The following is a 17786-nucleotide window of genomic DNA, read 5'->3' on the forward strand; positions in this document are numbered from 1 at the left end:
GTCTATTCGCTCTTAATCTCATAGTTGAACTAGTACTTAAATTATCATTTAATTTTACAATGCCCATCTGGACATTGTGTTTTACGTGATGTGTAAGAAATCCTGGGCTGGAATTCGGAGTATATTTCACTCCGGAACCTATTTTGCCGCCAAAAAACTCGAATGATATGAATTAGGAGTGAAAATCGCCTCGTGAGATCGGAGTGCACTCCTGTTGAAAGAATCGATTCTGCTCCGCACTCATATTACTCCGGCAGTTCAGGAACAATTTTTCCCTCCATATTTTTCTTCGAGATTTTGACAGTGTGTAAATAGTCCCATAAAAATTAGTTGAGGGAGTAAAGAATTATTCTTGATTTCAATGATTCTCGGTCGCCAATAGACATGAAGAGCTTTTGATGCTCTTTCTTATTCCGGTCCTCTCACTAATCATTAATTATGTTGTGATAAAGAAAAATTTCCTCATCGCCAACAAGTTTTCAGATGTAGTTGAAGCTTATTGCAATCGAGTCCACAGTCGCAACTGCTAATAGATTTCAGTTTCGTGTCTGAAATCATTGTCACTTCCTCGTATTACTTTGCGGCAACGTGTTTTGTTCACTTCTTTATTCATACTTTTCATTTTTCTGTAATTTGTTCATACAAATTGATAGGTTTAGCTTGATTTTAAGCATGAAATATACTTCTTTACCCTTTAGCCTTACCTTAAGATAAACTACTCTAATTATAACAGTATATTACGTAAAATAATGAAATCGGTTACTACTTCCATCTAAAAGTATCATTGTGTAGACGCAAAGCAGGGACAGTCTAACAAAATACAAAGAAAAACGAAGGAAAATCAATACGTAAAGGAGCATAAAGACGTACCGCGAAGCGCCCTGTTTCTTTGAGTGAGAGACGCACTCTTCAGAGTTTCTTATAATATTGCGTAAAAGCAGTTTTCTATGAAAAAAGCAAAAACTACCAGAAGCATTTGAGTGACATTGGTATGAAAAAATCTTTATACAGCCCAAAAATCCTATGCTTTTTTTCGAATTGAAACCAGTCTAAATTGACGAAGTCACAAGAAGATGTAAATCGTATGATGTTGCTCAGCGATACCGCAAAATTTTAAATCAAACTAAAGTTTGCACAGTCATTGCGAATTTTTATCTCAAAGACAATGCCAACATCCGTTTCATGCATGATATAATATTTAACAATTTCTCAGTTTGACAATGCTGCACTGCTGCTAAAAAATCCGAAATTTATTATGGCCAATACGACATGATACACGAATATTAATTTAGCACAAATATTTACCGCCAGGCAGGCGTTATGATTAAAAAACCATAGCGCCTGCAATCTCGAGAGCACGCAACCCGGACATTCCCCGAGCACGAATAGTTGTATCCAGGTTTAAGCATTGAGAAATTGAAGGCACTCCTGAGTGTTTCCATGTATAGTATCGGAATATATTTCGCCAATGCGTTTGTCTGTTACCACGTGTGAGTGACAGCTGACGAGTCGTCAGTTTTTGTCAAGGCATCGCACAATCCTCCGTAAAAAAATTAAAAGCATTTCTGTTTATTTTTTTCCGCTTTCAAGTCAGCTGCAACATTTTCAAATGCTCTCCTTTTTATAGAAAGGTGAAGCTGTGCGTGCTTTAACGTCAGATTAATGAGCTTGGTCAGTAATTTGTAATGCTTGCATTCCTGTAATCTAGAGAGTGCGTATAGTTCACAGGAATTTTCCTCGATTTTTTGGAGCAATATTAACCCACGGAATACGAGTTCAAAGTTCCGTATTTTGAGCTCCCATTTAAACGCGCGTCGCTCGGGTTATCCAAGATGGTGTCCATTCTATCCGTCCGGCGATAGCCACACTTTTGACCTCGCGTGCCGGCGAGGCACCTCTGCCTCGTGTGGTAGTTCAAGAAGTAAACACCGGGCTGAATCTATTGCCGCAATCACACGCTGAATGTGGCTTGAATGTGGAAGTCATCGGCCCGATGCCTGAATGTTGCGCGTGTCGCGCAAAATTCAGCAACGATTCTCAGCGACCATCGGATAATGTCGGATTTGTCTGAACTATCCGAATAGATTTGATGTACATATCTGGATGAAAATAACTCGAATTTGCGAAATTTCAGCTGTTGCGAGCGATGACGCTTGACTTCCATATTCAGCTGCCGAATTCAGCGTGTGATTCCGGCATATCCGACTCCTATCCGAGTTAATATTGCTCAAAAAATCGGGGAAAACTCTTGCGAACTATGTCTCTCTTTAGTTCTCTTAGTCTCTTTAGTGATCCACTCTTTATTTTTCAAAAATGCAAGGGTCACAAACTACTGAGCAAACTCATTGAGGCGTTGAGTGCAGAAAGGGTATTTTTTGGTCGTAGTGTTCCAGAATTTCCACGACTAATTTATATTTCGGAGAGGAAACTGTTTGGTGAATTTCTTAAAATTTCTAGTGTTCATCATTGTGAAATAATTATGAAGAAAATTCAGTAAAAGTGTAAACGAATTCCATGCATGCCCTTTAATTATAGTGGATGGAACGTTAACGGAGATCCTGAGAAACCGCAACCAACAAACACCCGTTCTTCGCCTATGCTATAGTCCAATTAGTGGGTATGGGAGTGTACTTAGTAAATGATCAGATGCTCATTTCGCATGATACTTTAGGTGAAGGAGGGTAAATATTTAGGCTTTACTTGGACTCTTTTTGGTATCACGGTTGAGATGAAAGTTTAGTTGATGTTCATGCCAAAAATAGAACCTTAAACCTCGCAAAAAACACACTCAAAGAGCGCTAAAATGAAATTGGGGATTACCTATTTTCCTCCGCCTTTTTTCGCGACATTGAGGGGAACCGAAGAAATACCGTTTACCTCAGCTAGGCAGTCATCGGACGAAAATGCCAGATTATCTCTCTATTTCGCAGTAGGCAATATTAGTTTTACGATGTCCAGCAGCTGGATTGTTTAATTGTTTGCGAGTGACCTTATTTATCGATAAATTCCTATGTTAGCGATATTAGTTATCGATGAAGGTCATTTAATAACGATTCAAAAATCCAAGCACTGAGCAGCCCGTTCACAATCCGGGGGACTTCAAGGAAAGGCCGCGGTTTAGAAGTCCGTATGACGGCACTAATTATCTAACTCAGGTTAGAAAACGGTTAGTTCCTGGTTTTTAAAAAGATCCCTTTTTTTAACATAAAAATTACTTTTCATAACCACATATTTTATTATAATAGAAAATTGTCCTATTTCCTCATCAGCGTAAATAAGAAAAGGAGTACATAAAAGCAGGAAGGAATCATTCTCACAAATCGGATTTACCAATAAGTACGCTAATAACTGTTCTACACTGGAAAATACGAGTAAAGGATTACCTGAGCGTCGGTGCTTGAATGATATTGACCAGCAATTCTTTGTAATGACGTCATAATTTGTCACCTATACTAATTTGATTTATAGGTATGACGTAGTGGTCATTTTTCAGAGGAAGGAAGTCAGCACACCTTTGTCTAATATTCGGCCTGGTTTCCACTACTGGAAAAAAATATAACTGTTAACGGCAGCTCTATATCGATGGAAACAATGGCAACGCTTCTTGGATGAAAAATTCGAGACTATCATTCTAAAACAAACCGCGTTCTCACCTCAAATCCCCACCTTCCTCGAAATAACTACCCTTTGGTGATCGCTTTTTCTGTCACTTTCAAACGCAAAGCCGCATTAGCTGTGCGCTCACGTCTTCATATCTTTTATGAAAGCTCTCTCGAAGATTATTTTTTCTCATGATAAAACAAGAACACTTGCCGTTTTTATATCCTATAGATATAACTACGTGAATCTTACTGCTCTTTCCCTCCTTCCCTTTTAATCAAGAGCCTGTTAATGTTGAAGCTATGACTTCAAATAGACGGGTCCTTAGCTGAGGCGAAGGAGATAACAGATTTACAATTTGGGACATCCTAACAATTCGTCTCAAACATTTGTCAAATTACATTTTTTGGGCAGAATGAAGCATCAAGGATGTTCTCAACTCGTAGTTTCTCTGCACTAAATTTCGGATACATCGAAAAATGCCGCGCCGTGTGTTCCGGCGAGTCAATGAAATCGCCTTTTTTGGCAAAACAGCCTAGTAAAGAGTGGGGTGCAAATGTCTTGGAAAACCAATGTACGGGTTTTGATACGCTGCAAACGAGGTTCGAGTTATTTTGCAGTTTCACCATCGAGAATAACAAAGACTATTCTCAAAATTTTTCTCATTTAAATCGATTTCCCACAAATTATTCAAGTTGATCGCAATGCTGCCCACATTTTGCTGCTACTTGGTCATTTTTAAAGCAAAAAAAGAGCGGTGGGATATGCACAGTAAGAATAAACAAATAAATACATAAATAAATAAATAAAATGTGATTAATGCTTATAGTCTTTTATCTCGTCTAGTCAACATATTTTTTAAGTAAAAATAGCAAGAGTTTTGGTAATTTTTTGTCTGTTTTAGAATGAAGGATATTGAAGTTGCAAAATATCTGCAACGCTTGGTTACTTACTTTACTAAAACCAACTCATTACACCATTCCATGCTTAAAGCTATTCTGATTAGATTTTTTTTCTTTTTTTTTTCGAAAATTGGAGCTTTGGTACATTAGTACTTAAACTGCTCTTAACTTACAATACTCATAAGTTTTATGGCCGTTATGTGGGCCCAAAGTTCGTCGCGTATAAAATTTTTGACCACGCATCGCGGAAAACTCGAACTCTTCCACCTCGCATCCCGTTTTCAGCGCTCCACGAATTCCACGATCACCCCACCGTTATTTCGCTTGCCTCCGGCTATTGCTCATTCTGAAACTACACGCGAACGCTTTGAACTGGTTCAAAATTAGTTTCGTTTCGGTGATATTTTCATTCCCCAAGTCGGCTCACCTAAGGCTGCGTTCGTGCTCAATCGCTCGCTCCAACCTCGAGATTTGTATTCAACTCTTTCCGTCAACCAACGTTAACTCTTGCGCCCGTTCACATATCCGAAAGCGTTTCTGCTTGTGAGATCTCTGTTTGCGTTTGTTCAGGTGAAGAGACTCGTGGCAATATTTCTAGATGTTCACCTTTACGGTTATTGATTCGCAATGAATTGAATTTCGCACGTTACCAACCACGCGGAACTAGGTGATCAGATGCTGAAGGATATAACATCGTTTTAACATTGTCAAATCTATTAAAATATGAACTTAATTCGGTTCTACAGAAGAGGTTGGACCCATTTTTCCTTCCTTGAAGTTTTTTATTAAATGCTAATATATAATATGCTTTAATATATAAAGGAAATCTATATTCAAAAATGTATAGTGTTTCCGACTTACTTTCAATCTTCTCCACCTAATTGATACTCCAAACTATAACCTGTGTGAAGACAAGATCAATTAAATTGCTGAGTCTATCTGTACTCGTAGCTTATTTTGAGTTACTCATTTAATAATTTTAGATGAAGGATGCCTAACTTTGAACTCACTCAAACTGATACAAATTTAATACGAAATTCGTCGACATTTTAACGATCAGCGCTCAAATTCGTGAAATAAAGTCCATAGGGATCCTCTTTGTGTATATTCTAATTATACCGCATTTCGCAAAAAGGAATCAGCACGATTATAGTGTTTTCAAAATCGTCCAACTTCTCCTTCTCTTTTAAAATTACGTAATATGTGCACAGTATTAAAATATACACAGTTATTTTCCTTCAAACTCAACAATTTTTTGGCGGGAAGCCAAAACTATTTGCTTCTCTCGGAGATCTTTTAGATAATCATGAAGAAGCAACATTTTTACAACACTGTACTTGCACTGGTTCCTTTTTGCAAAATTCGATCCAATTTGACCTTGCACGCGTCCAACTCTGCACCTTGTTTGCTCTCTAAATAAACGACGATATATTAATAAACATCATTACTTCGATGCAGTCCTTCGCTATTTGTCATGAATGTTACCAAACCTCTACAAGTATTTATTACTGCTCTCGAACCTCATGTTGCCTACTTCAGTTTTTGAAGGCGGGCTGGTAAGAATGGGTTCGGAACATGCTTAGGGTATAGTTTTCAAAGTTGATCAGCAATCAGCTCCTTATATTAAGGAAGTCCCATCAGTTTCGCAAAAATGAATCCATCATTTGACGAATTATCCGCTGAATAAGTTTCTCAGCAATCATCATTAGGTGAGAAGGACTACATATTGCAACAGGGAACCATTCTTTTTGGTTCATTTTAGAAACAACTTATATGCTATTGGTTTCCCTAAGCAGAAAGGTGTCTTTATGGAAGAGCCAGAGCTAGTGTTTCCTTATTGCAAAATGTAATCCAAAAGTAGTTTTGACCCTTCAACGTAACACTTTCCTCACCCGATTACATTACATAGATTGTTGGTTCAAGGTCCCTAGAATATACTTTGTCTCTGAGTGAGGTTCAGAAGAAAAATGACGTGTTTAAGAATGAGATTATTTTGAATTCCAGGCTGGTTCGTGACATCATGCATGTGGATGTGAACATGCGTGTGGGCATCCACTCGGGCCGTGTCCATTGCGGAGTGCTTGGACTTCGAAAATGGCAGTTTGATGTTTGGTCTAATGACGTCACACTTGCCAACTATATGGAGAGCGGTGGTCTTCCTGGGTAAGTCGACATTCAAGCCGTTTCCGTCAAGAAAATTCGATTTTTAATCTTCCAACAGAGCAACGGGACCTGTTAACGTTGTAAAAGTTGAGAGAGAAATTGAAGAAATTTACCACAGTAAAGAGGAAAACTTTGAACATAATGGAAGGAAGGGGCGTGGCCTCAAACCATTGTCAAAGTTCTTCAGTAGATTTTTCCTCAGAAAATGCAGCAATGGAGATGTTGCATATGTGAGGAATTTGCGATTTGACCATTGATTCTTATGTAAAAGTTCGCGAAAAACACGACGGTGCCATAGCTTTTCTCTGAAATCAACTCCCAAGCTCAAAAAAGCTCTCAAGTTGAGGCCAAAATGGAGGGGATATCCCACCCTACCCTGAGAGTCCACCTCTACATCAAGACAAACTCTCCATGCGAAGATAGGAAGCAAATACATTGACAGGGCTGGCACTTTAGTTGGGGACTCTAAAACTGAAAACACGGCAGCCCTGCCAATGTATTTGCTCCCTATCTTTGCATGGAGAGTTTGTCATGCTGTAGACGTGGTCTCTCAGGATAGCGTGGGATATCCCCTCCATCTTGGCCTCAAATTGAGAGCTTTTTTGAGCTTGGGAGTTGATTTCAGAGAAAACCAGTGGTACCATCGTGTTTCTCGCGAACTTTCACATAAGATTTCAAGGTCAAATCCCAAATTCCTCACACATACAACGGTTATAGGACATTTCGTCAACGATTTTTTGTCCGCGCACCTGTTTTTTCCTGCAATTCACGTCCACGCGTTTTTTCGGTACGGGAGTTTTGGTCCACGTGCCAGTTGAGACCCAAAGTTAATTGGTCCACGTGTTATACAAACGACAATTGCTCACGACGTTTTCGAATGAAAATGCATATTGTCTTGGAAGAATGAGGGTTTGCTTTGGTTGTTTGATCCAACGGAGAATAATGTATAATTGAGATTTTTGGTAAAAATTACAGTAGACAAAATTCACTAAAACTCTCTAAACCTCTTTTGTGCAACAGGACTTAATTATCTTTCAAGAAATTCCCACATCGTTATGCCTGAACCGGATAAACCTCTATTTTTGCCTCAGCTAAAGGCTCTTAGATTTTTCCAGTGTACGACAAGTATCTTGATTTATTTTGCGAGGAAAGATCTGTACTTCCAAAGGATGCCTGTCATTCTTAATACATTCAATTTCGTATAATACTGTGCAACACCTCTCTTGTGAAATAGTTGCTTCAGGCGCCGCCGCAAGGTGGGCGGGCGGCCAGCGCGGAACGCGCATTGGCGCCTACAAATCTAAGTGGATACTTCAAGCATTGTGCAACGCGTGAAGTATCCACTTAGGTTTGTAGGCGCCAGTGAGCCTCTCGCGCTGGCAGCACGCCGGCCGCTCCTCTCTGCTCTGCTCTCTTAGGCTTTAATATTTATACTCGCATAGTCAGCGTTTTTTAACTCATGATTTTGAAATGTTTGCACACCTCCCATTGATTATTCTCATTTAAATTGATGGGAAAAATATATGTATCAATTTATCAAAGGAGAGTAATAATATAATGTGTTTTTTAAATATTGGCGGTTCCGTGTCAAATTTAATGATTTCCAAGGCATTTTAATTTTTTCTTTTACATTTTGTGCTTTTACCGTGCTGCAACGAGGTGTACGCGCAACAATCGATGTACAAATGGGTTAAAAGTAAAGAGTGCGTGCTTCTTAGTTCTCTTTCCTCTTTTATTCATTTTTACAGTTTCTTTTGGCACAACCGCGGCTCATTGAGATTAATATTATCGATGCCATCGCTTGGAAAAGGTTTTACAAATATTTGTCACGTTTTAAAAATATTAATGTTACAAAATGAAGTAATAATTTCGTAAAAAAAAAATAAAAAAGCACCTATATATTTGTAAGGTATATTGTACATCGAATAATTTAAGGATAGAAAGAAAACCATATATTCACCAATGACAATTTAAAAAGATGAATCAAAATGAGAAAGTAACATTTCATTTAGAAAATGAGCAACCACAGCAACACCTCCTTCTCTCTCAATTTCTAATTGCCAACAAAATTCTACATGCTGACTAAAACATAACGCTTGGACCAAGTCACTGCTGCTTATTTTACGTGTGGGCGTGGGCGTAAACTACTGGACAAAAAATCGTTGACAAAATGTTCTGAAACCCATACGACATCTCCAATAAGTCCTGTAAACAATGTTTGCGCCATGGATTTCTCAACAGCAACACCTGGGTGCAACAATTCGTGCTGAATGGGTGTTCATGTTGCATGCACAAATCGCAGGAACTTTGGCTCGCTTCTTTAGAACGTCTGACTGCAATTTTGTGCTCATGGTATGTCTGTGTAGCTAAGAATTACGGTCAGCCGTTTTTAATTATTATTATCGATTTTTTATGGTCTTAATGCTCGCAATGAATGTACGAAATAAAATATGTAGAAAATTTTATGGAGGTGTTATCTGCATAGTTTGAAAGTCATTAGATCACATGGTATTCAATAGCATTCGGCGCTGATGTGTCTCTGAGAAATCAAGCCATATTCAGGTATGGCTAGAGTCCTTTTGTAGGAGAGTTGAGGCATGTGGGGTCAATTTTTGATTGGCTGCCGAGTAAAAATTATTTATGTTCTATAATATGTGAGGAAAATTGAATTTATAACGGTTGCAAAGATTATACGAAGAGTAGAAAAGATGAACAGTGAAATAGACAAAGGAATTCGAGAAATGGTTGATCAACGATTACTGAAAGTCATAGCGTTTTTTATGTTTTTAACATCGAACTCCTGAGATGTTTTAACTTCTCCCATTAAAGGACTTTAATCGATGTATATAACGGTGTTAATTGTGATTACAAGATTAAAAATACTAAATTTTAACGTTACTTACAACGCAAGATTTTGGACTTAAAACATTCCTGCAAATGTATGAGCCGGATTAAATTTTTGTCTGTATATCGTATTTTTCTAGTGCATACAAAATAAATTTAATCAGATTTGACAAAATAACGATTAACTTGTTTCAGACGAGTGCACATCACGAAAGAAACGCTGAAACACCTAGGAGACGTTTACAAAGTCGAGCCTGGCAATGGACGAGAGAGGAACGTTTATTTACGAGACCATAATATTGAAACTTTTTTAATTGTGCCGCAAGACTCATACCGAAATGTGAGTAACGTTTAGCTTGTTTATTTCAGGTTAACTACCAAGTATATTAACACGGTTGAAAAAAAAAAAAAAAAAAAAAAAAAAAAGTCAATACAATGAGCCACTAGATCTCCGCGTGGGAATCAACTCATGAGCTCTATCCATAACATGCCTAGGGCTCTTGAGTGCTGCATCCAGTTGGCACACAGTTCCGTTGGACAGAATGCAAAATCCCGCTTTTTCCATTTCTTCAAAGGGAATCACGCCCACTTCAACGTTGTTTCTTATGCAGCTTCCTAGAGCACATCCCCATCTTTCTCATTCGTCTACAGTCCCGTTTCGCGGAAATACGTCCAATCCCTCTTAGCTGAAAATGGAAAAAGCTCTGAGCCCAGAAAGCGCACCAAGAAATTGGTCCATTCTATTTCGGAACTGGGTGGAAGTCACTGAGTCACGCCTGAAGCAATCATACCGTGTCAGTGGCTATGCCACTGCTGGATGCGTAGAAAACTAGAGGCTCATAGATTTTCTCGTCCTCGCAGCAATACAAATGCACTCACAAGATGGGAGTGTTCAAAATACATTGTTAAGCCCACAATAGCCATCAGCACTATAGGCTTTCTTTCTCCGAGCACCTAAGTACTCAGAGTGTCCATATAAGCTGATATGAAATTATTTTAATCGTTTTAAAGCATCATTTTTTGCATGTTTTGTTTTTTTTTATGATAAAAAACAAACGCTTTGCAAACAATCGATTTTATAAGTGAGGAAGATTGATAATCTTTCAATAAATTGTTCGATCATCTAGTTTTGGTTCCTCAATTTGTTTCTAAGCAAACCTGATTGCCGTGACCGAGAAAAAGTGTCTGAGGACGCGAAAAATGAGCGTTATGGACTAAAAACTTGTGCATTAAGGAATGAGAATAGTTTTATAGACATTTTTTATAGGCTGCACGTGATTTTTGTGCAATTTTTCCTCCAGAAAAACCTTCTAGGACGGCTGTATCTCTTGAAAAATTGACAGAATGAACAGTATAGGGCTTGTTTTTTGCCTCAATATTTGAAGTTCAAGTTTTTTTTTGCGTCATATTCCATGGAACTTTTCAACTTACAGTGAGTTTTCCTCGAAATTCCAAAAGGTTCACCGGATTGATTGTGTGTCTGAGAAGTTTTATTTTTAATCCTTTCTACCAAAGGCATGTCTATAGCCAAAGTGCAAAATCACGTATCTCTATTGCGGTATTTCAAAATTCCCGCTTCTCTTTTATTTTTTCGAAGAGAAACAACTGATCATTACAGCTTGAAATTCATACAGAATATTCTACTGGCTGAGATGAAAGATCAAGGAATTTTTCAAGGAATTACGTTGAGTGGCTTTCCAAAGTAAAAATAAAGCGTGACAGGAAGTCTGCCACGTCGCAAACGGAGATACGTGGTTTCGCACTTTTGTCATCGATATAGTCCTTGAAATTGCATTTTTTCCTCTTGGGTGCTAGTCAAAGTTGTGCCTTTGGAACGTAAGTCAGGGAGTCAGAAAAAAACCAATTTCAGCCCTATATAACGAGAAAAACAACAATAAAAAAACGCCCCGAATACTGTAGAAAACATGACGATAGAATATAGTGCTGGGCGTTACTAATCTAAGAGAAGAAGAAGAAAAAAAAGAGAGAAAAAAGAAAAAAAAACAGGAAAAAAGGAAAAGAAAATAATTGGATTACAGGCTCAATGACCGCCAGTTAGTGTCAAGACTGAAGGGAGGAAACTCAGGCAGTTGCATTGGATATTCTTGCTTGGGTCCTTTTGTGCGACTTATATTGATTTGCCTTTTAATTTTGCTCATCAGTCACACCTTACTACTTTTCTAATTTTTGAGCTATCGGGCCTTCATTTTCCCTTAAAACTTGTGGACTCATTTTCAGCACAATCCGATCTTAAACGGACCGCGTTAAGCAGAAAGGAACTAAGCCACTTCAGCTATCGCCAAAAATCGGAGAAAAATGTTTTACATGAAAACGGTTGTGCGGATTTTCGTGCAAATTTTAGTGAATTTTCTGCATATTACGAAGCAAATTCCTAAAATTTTCAAAAGAATCTGCATAAACGTTCTCTTTTAAAAAATTACATTGCCGAGCTTTTGGAAATAGCTGATATGGCTTGGTTCTTTTCTGCTAAACGCGGTCGAGGTGTAAAATTCTAAATATTGCGTCTACTGGTCATAATTTCCCTTTAAACTGCACAGGCCCAGCACTTTTCTATCATCCTGCATTTTATGAATGTAGAATTAAAATTTTATTGACGCTTCCCTTTAATTTTTAATAACATTTCAAAATATTCAAAAGTTTCCATCTGCATTTTAATTCATATTCGAACATCGGCAACGACACAACAATTCGCCACCGAATTTCCATAGATCCGTCAACTCGTGACTCGCGCGGCTGGATGCGGTTTGCACTAGATTCCGATCAACATTTACTGGTGTTGACTCGGCGCAATAACACACGCAATTTTGCGCGGTGCTCTACCCGGGGCCTCGACGCGACGCCACCGGAATATGATTGATACGTCTGGAATTGCCCAGATTTTCAATTTCATCGGAGCTCCTAAAAATACGGCCGTAATCTCTCCGCTGGAGGGCGAATCCGAATGGAATCGGGGTATTTTCGGCCGCGGCTGTTTTCTCACCAGAAATATCGCCTTTCACGCCTCATCAGTTTCCCGATCCGGGCGTTGTGCCGGGAAGGGGGGGGGGGCGTCACGCTGGAGGCGTATTTACTCCGCGCCCCCTTCCAGTAGCCATTCGGCCCGGTCCTCGATGAAAAGGGCGGCTATTATCTTTTGAATAATCACGCCGTCCTTCGAGCAATTAAGCTTCACCTCTTTCGGGATGATTCGTAGCATTGACCGCGCGTTTGCGGGAGGGCAGTTTATATATTGTTTCGAATTAAATTTCAGAGGGATCTTGAAGCTTCATTTTTTAACCCTTGTTTTTTTTATATCCCCGGATTGTATCCTCGGGCTTAGTATTGAAAATATATGACACCTCATTATCAATTGAATATTTTTAAGAGTTGTTTTTGTCTCCGAAGGACGTGTCATTTTTACAAAGTTCATTGTTTCATCTCATATCGAAAGAATGGAGAATTTGCATGCAATTTTTTTTCATTTTTTCATCTGAAAGTGCTTAAAGAACTGATTTCACAGTATTTTTTTAAAAAATGTTCTGGTATGGGAAATAGTATAAAAATAGATTTAAAAGTGAGAAAATGCACCGCCTAGGGACGTTATCTGGCGGCATTTCCCATTTAAACACATGTATTTTAGCAGATTAGATCATTTTGTCATATATTCTTTAATGATTGTTCAATTCACGAACCAAGGGTATCCTCGTGTTCAGTTCACTCAGTAGTTTCCATTTAAAGCCGAAATCCATCAAATTTCAGACACCTGCAAATTCTCTTTTAGGTATCTCATTAATAACTTCGTTAAATTTTGAGTCCCTTTAATCACTTTAATTCTTAATGCCTTTCGAATTATAGAATGAGAATTTTATTCATAATTGTGTAATGTAAATTATTTATTCGTGTTTTTCAGAATGAATACAGTCAAAGGCCAAGCCGCGTGAAATTGAATGGTGACATTGCAAAGGAGCTTCGAGTGATGGGTCACAGTGGTCATAGGAGAAAAGGTCCTAAGTAGGTACATTTCTGAGTTGTTCAAGGCCCCGAATGAAAAGCACTTTAGTTATCACTGTTCTGAACGAATACTCGTTCTTCTGAAGGGGAAAAACGTGTCAGAAATTTTAACGATTTAAATTTTATAATGGAATAGCGATGGTGTGGTGAAGTGGAAAATATTATAACCCGAAACACTCAAAAAGTGAGTGGTTGGTTGGTAGATACGTTTTTGTGCCGAACTGACGCTTTTTTGTGAGGGAGAGGAGAGGTTCCATTATGCTCAGTGATAACCATGCACGTGTTTGACAAAACTTGTATGACACTGAAACATGCCATTTCATTTTTTGTTTGTTCATAAAAACAATCTTTTTAATCAGTCCTTCCTGGCCTTTATCATTTGGGGCCTCTCATTCCGACAAAAAGGTAACGCATTAAAAACCTGGATTCACTTTTACCGTGGAAGAGAGGCGACGGAGCTCGAGTTCGATCGGGAAGGGTCGAGGAATGAGTCTCAAGGCAAAAAAAGATGCCGCGATTTTGAAATATCCAAGTATCTCGATGGTTTTACTACTTTAATTTATGCTATTCGATTTTTCATTCTTTTTTACTGCTAAATAAAAATGGAGTACCTAAGATGGAAATGGAAAAATTACCAAAAAGTCTATTTTATCTGAAAAAAAAATATGTGACAAGAACAAGAGCATATGAGGATTTATATGTAACAATGGCGGATGTGAAAAATTACCTTTTCGAAACAGATTCAAAAATCTGTTTTGGCATCGAGAAAATTTTGAGAAAATACTTGAGATGTGATCCTCGAGATCTGTACATTATGCGAGAGCCGAACATATAAATTTTTGTGTGAACAAAGCAGTTTTTAAGCGTGTTTCGAAAAGGTAATTTTTCACATCAGCTAGTGTTACATATAAGGCCTCATATGCTAATCCTTAAATTTTTATTTTCGCTATTACTTATTTATTTATTTTTAAGTAGAGGCCCGAAATTTTGATGACCAGTAGATCACCAGACTTTTACCTCCATTTAAGGTGAATGAAAGACACTACAAAAAGTTCAGCCTCTAGTACTTCAACCTCCTCTAATTGCCATAAATAACTTTTTGAACACGGCCCACGCGTCAGGATTATTTTTACACAATTTTTACAAGTTTCTTTCCACGAAGAAACTTTCCAATGATTTTATCTGACGCGAAGCGCTCCCATGTTTCAGGCTCGGAGGTTGGCGTGAAAGTTCCCAGTCGAAAAGCACGGAGGAGGAAGTGAACGAGTATCTAATGCGAGCTATCGACGCCAGAAGCATCGACAGGCTCCGCTCGGAGCATTGCCGGCCTTTCCTACTCACTTTCATCGACAAAAACGTCGAGCGAAAATACGGCGTGGCCAAAGACCGGATGCTCTCGACCTACTTCCTTTGCTCCATCTACGTCCACCTGGCCATATCCATCGTCCAGCTCATCGTGTTCCCAGTGACAGGACTCCTCATCGGGAGTTTAGTCATCGAATGGGTGGTACTAATCCTAGTCAATTTCCTAATCCTGGCGAAGAAGGTGAAAAAGCTGCCGGAATCCGTGCGGGGAGTCTCCGAGAGGATCCACAAATCCCGAACGGTGGCGCAGATAGTGGCCGTTTCGCTAATCTCTGTGATCTACGCAGTGAGCACGGTGCCGATGTTCCTCCACAGGGCGGATCTTTGCTCAATCGGTCCGAACTTCACCGAAAACAGTTCCGTCAACGCCAGCTTGGACCTAACCTCCGAGTTGCCGCTGGACGATCGGCCGCCGGGACCGAGCACCATATATTTCATCAGCTACTGCGTCCAGCTGATAATGGTCATGACGGCCGTCTACCAGATCATCGTCAGCCTGGTCAAGCTCATCCTCTTGTCTCTGGTCTTCTTCCCGTACGTGCTCTCGAGTCTCGTCTACACGTGCGTGGGCGAGGAGCAGGACCTGAAATCCAAGCTCCTCACCTTCGTCATGATCTCCGGCCTGGTGGCCGCCCTCGTGATCCACAGCCGACAGACCGAAGCCACCTACCGGCTCGACTTCCTGTGGAAGCTCCAAGCCACCGAGGAGAAGGAGGAAATGGAGCACCTCGAAGCCTACAACCGGAAGCTCCTCGCCAACATCCTCCCGGTCCACGTCGCGGAACACTTCCTGGCCGCTGATAAGCAGTCGGACGAACTCTACCACGAGCAGTGCGAGTCCGTTTGCATAATGTTCGCGTCGATACCCAACTTCTCCGAGTTCTACGTCGAGCTGGAGGCCAACAACGAGGGCGTCGAGTGTCTCCGGCTCCTGAACGAGATCATCGCCGACTTCGACGAGCTCCTGAGCGAGGAGAAGTTCCACTGCATCGAGAAGATCAAGTCGACGGGGGCGACGTACATGGCCGCCGCGGGGTTGACCCGCAGCACGTGTGACCTCGAGAACATGAGCCACGTTCTCGCCATGGCCGACTACGCCTTCAGGATCAAGCAGCAGCTGGCTTACGTGAACGAACATTCCTTCAATAGCTTTAAGATTCGGATAGGCATCAACATCGGCCCGGTGGTGGCCGGCGTTATCGGGGCCCGGAAGCCGCAGTACGATATTTGGGGGAACGCCGTTAACATTGCGAGTAGGATGGACTCGACGGGGGTCATAGATAAGATTCAAGTTACGCAGGAGGTGTATCAAATATTGAAAGAGAGGGGCTATAAACTAACGTACAGAGGGCATATAGAGGTCAAGGGCAAAGGTGATATGGAGACGTACTTCTTGGACGCAGGCCCTGAGGAAGATGGGTAGAGGATGCTCTGTTATCGAGACTTCAACCGAGTCTCTAAAGGTACGGCAATTAAGACGCGGAATGCCGCCGCGGAATCGTACGCGGCGGACGCAAGGGAAATCTGTTACACGCGTTTCAATGGGAGCGGCAACTAAGGAGCGGAGCGATGCCGCGGCGTCCGCGGCGTCACGGCGCTCCGATCTGTCGAGAACAGATCGGAGCGGAATCCCTCGGAGATTCCGCCTCGTCCGCCGAGGTTTTCGATGATTTTTCATGTCTATGTGCCGAAACGTGGATCGCGGTGGAGAAACCAATGGAAAATTGCGGGCCATCGTGACTTATTGGATTCATGAAAGAAAAAAAATTTTTAGCACGATATCAACGCATGGCAATCCTACCTCGTACCAGGTGCAAATAGTACCACACAAATAGGTAAAAGTAACATGACACCTTTTTTTCCAGGAAATAAATCTATAAAAACAAAACGAAATAACTATTTTATGGCTTTTTGGCAACTGAACAATTTATTTATACGTTGCTATATACCTATAGAGAAACCTGATCGACCAATCTTTTTTTGAACATCATGGCTGAAAGTAAAAAAATGGATGTCTTTGCTTGCAATGTTGCAACTCTCTGCTCAACTTTATTCGTTAATTTGAAACTATCGATAGGGAGCTTATCTTGAACTTTTTGTAAACATTTTACTGCTGTATGTTGGAGTTTTTTGCCAACGTGCGTTAAAAATTGTTTTGCTCATTCAAAAATACTTTTAGAAATTTTACAAAGGGATATTTTGACTGGTATTCTCGTAAAAAATATTAGAGCTTTTGAAACGTGGTGAATGTTCATTGTAGCAAGGCACAACACATCTACACTCGTGAGTTATCATCGGATACTGATGACGAGACTGCCGACGGACGCGGCGGAATTTTGGAGGCGATTCCGCTGCTTAGTTGCCGGGCACGGCGGAGCGGAAACAAACTCGACGCCTCGCTCGCTCGGGTCGTCCGCCGCGTCAGATTCCGCGGCGGCATTCCGCGTCTTAATTGCCGTACCTTAATGAATTGATTACGTTTTGCAATAAGGAACCACTATCTCTGGCTCTTCTATAAATGCACTTTTCTGCATAGGGCAACCAATGGAATATATGTCGTTTCTAAAATGAGCCAGAGATAGTAGTTCCTTATCGCAAAATGTGGTCAAAATAATGCTCATGGTTAGTCGAGCTGAAAGTTCTGAGGTCATTTTCATTGAGATTGAGTCTGCAGGCAAATACGAGTAGCATGACGAAAGGAAATAATGCACAAATTTTAAAACGCAATGAATGAATGAATGAATGAATGAATGAATGAATGAATGAATTTATTATCAAGTTTTTTTGACATTAACGATGGAAAAAGGATGATAATGGGAAATTGTACATATATGCATGAAAAATGAATTCCATAGGAGAATCTTATGTCTCCGACTTATTTTTGCTTGTTCTTACTCTCTC

At 40.1% G+C, this 17786-nt stretch overlaps 1 protein-coding gene across 14 annotated transcripts in view; it reads left to right on the top strand.

The window, feature by feature from the left end:
* LOC109042497 (adenylate cyclase type 5) overlaps nt 1-16340 on the top strand; it is a 184497-nt gene extending 168157 nt beyond the window's left edge. For all 14 annotated transcript variants that reach the window (XM_072300004.1, XM_072299996.1, XM_019059272.2 and 11 more), the window contains 4 exons: nt 6507-6665; nt 9705-9849; nt 13420-13520; nt 14730-16340. In XM_072300004.1, the coding sequence (XP_072156105.1) occupies nt 6507-6665; nt 9705-9849; nt 13420-13520; nt 14730-16308 (1984 nt within the window). In that variant the 3' untranslated portion in view covers nt 16309-16340. The remainder of the gene's footprint in view (nt 1-6506; nt 6666-9704; nt 9850-13419; nt 13521-14729) is intronic.
* Nucleotides 16341-17786: the final 1446 nt, after the last annotated feature.

The sequence above is a fragment of the Bemisia tabaci genome, chromosome 4 (genome assembly GCF_918797505.1).
Source record: "Bemisia tabaci chromosome 4, PGI_BMITA_v3".
Lineage (NCBI taxonomy): Eukaryota > Metazoa > Arthropoda > Insecta > Hemiptera > Aleyrodidae > Bemisia > Bemisia tabaci.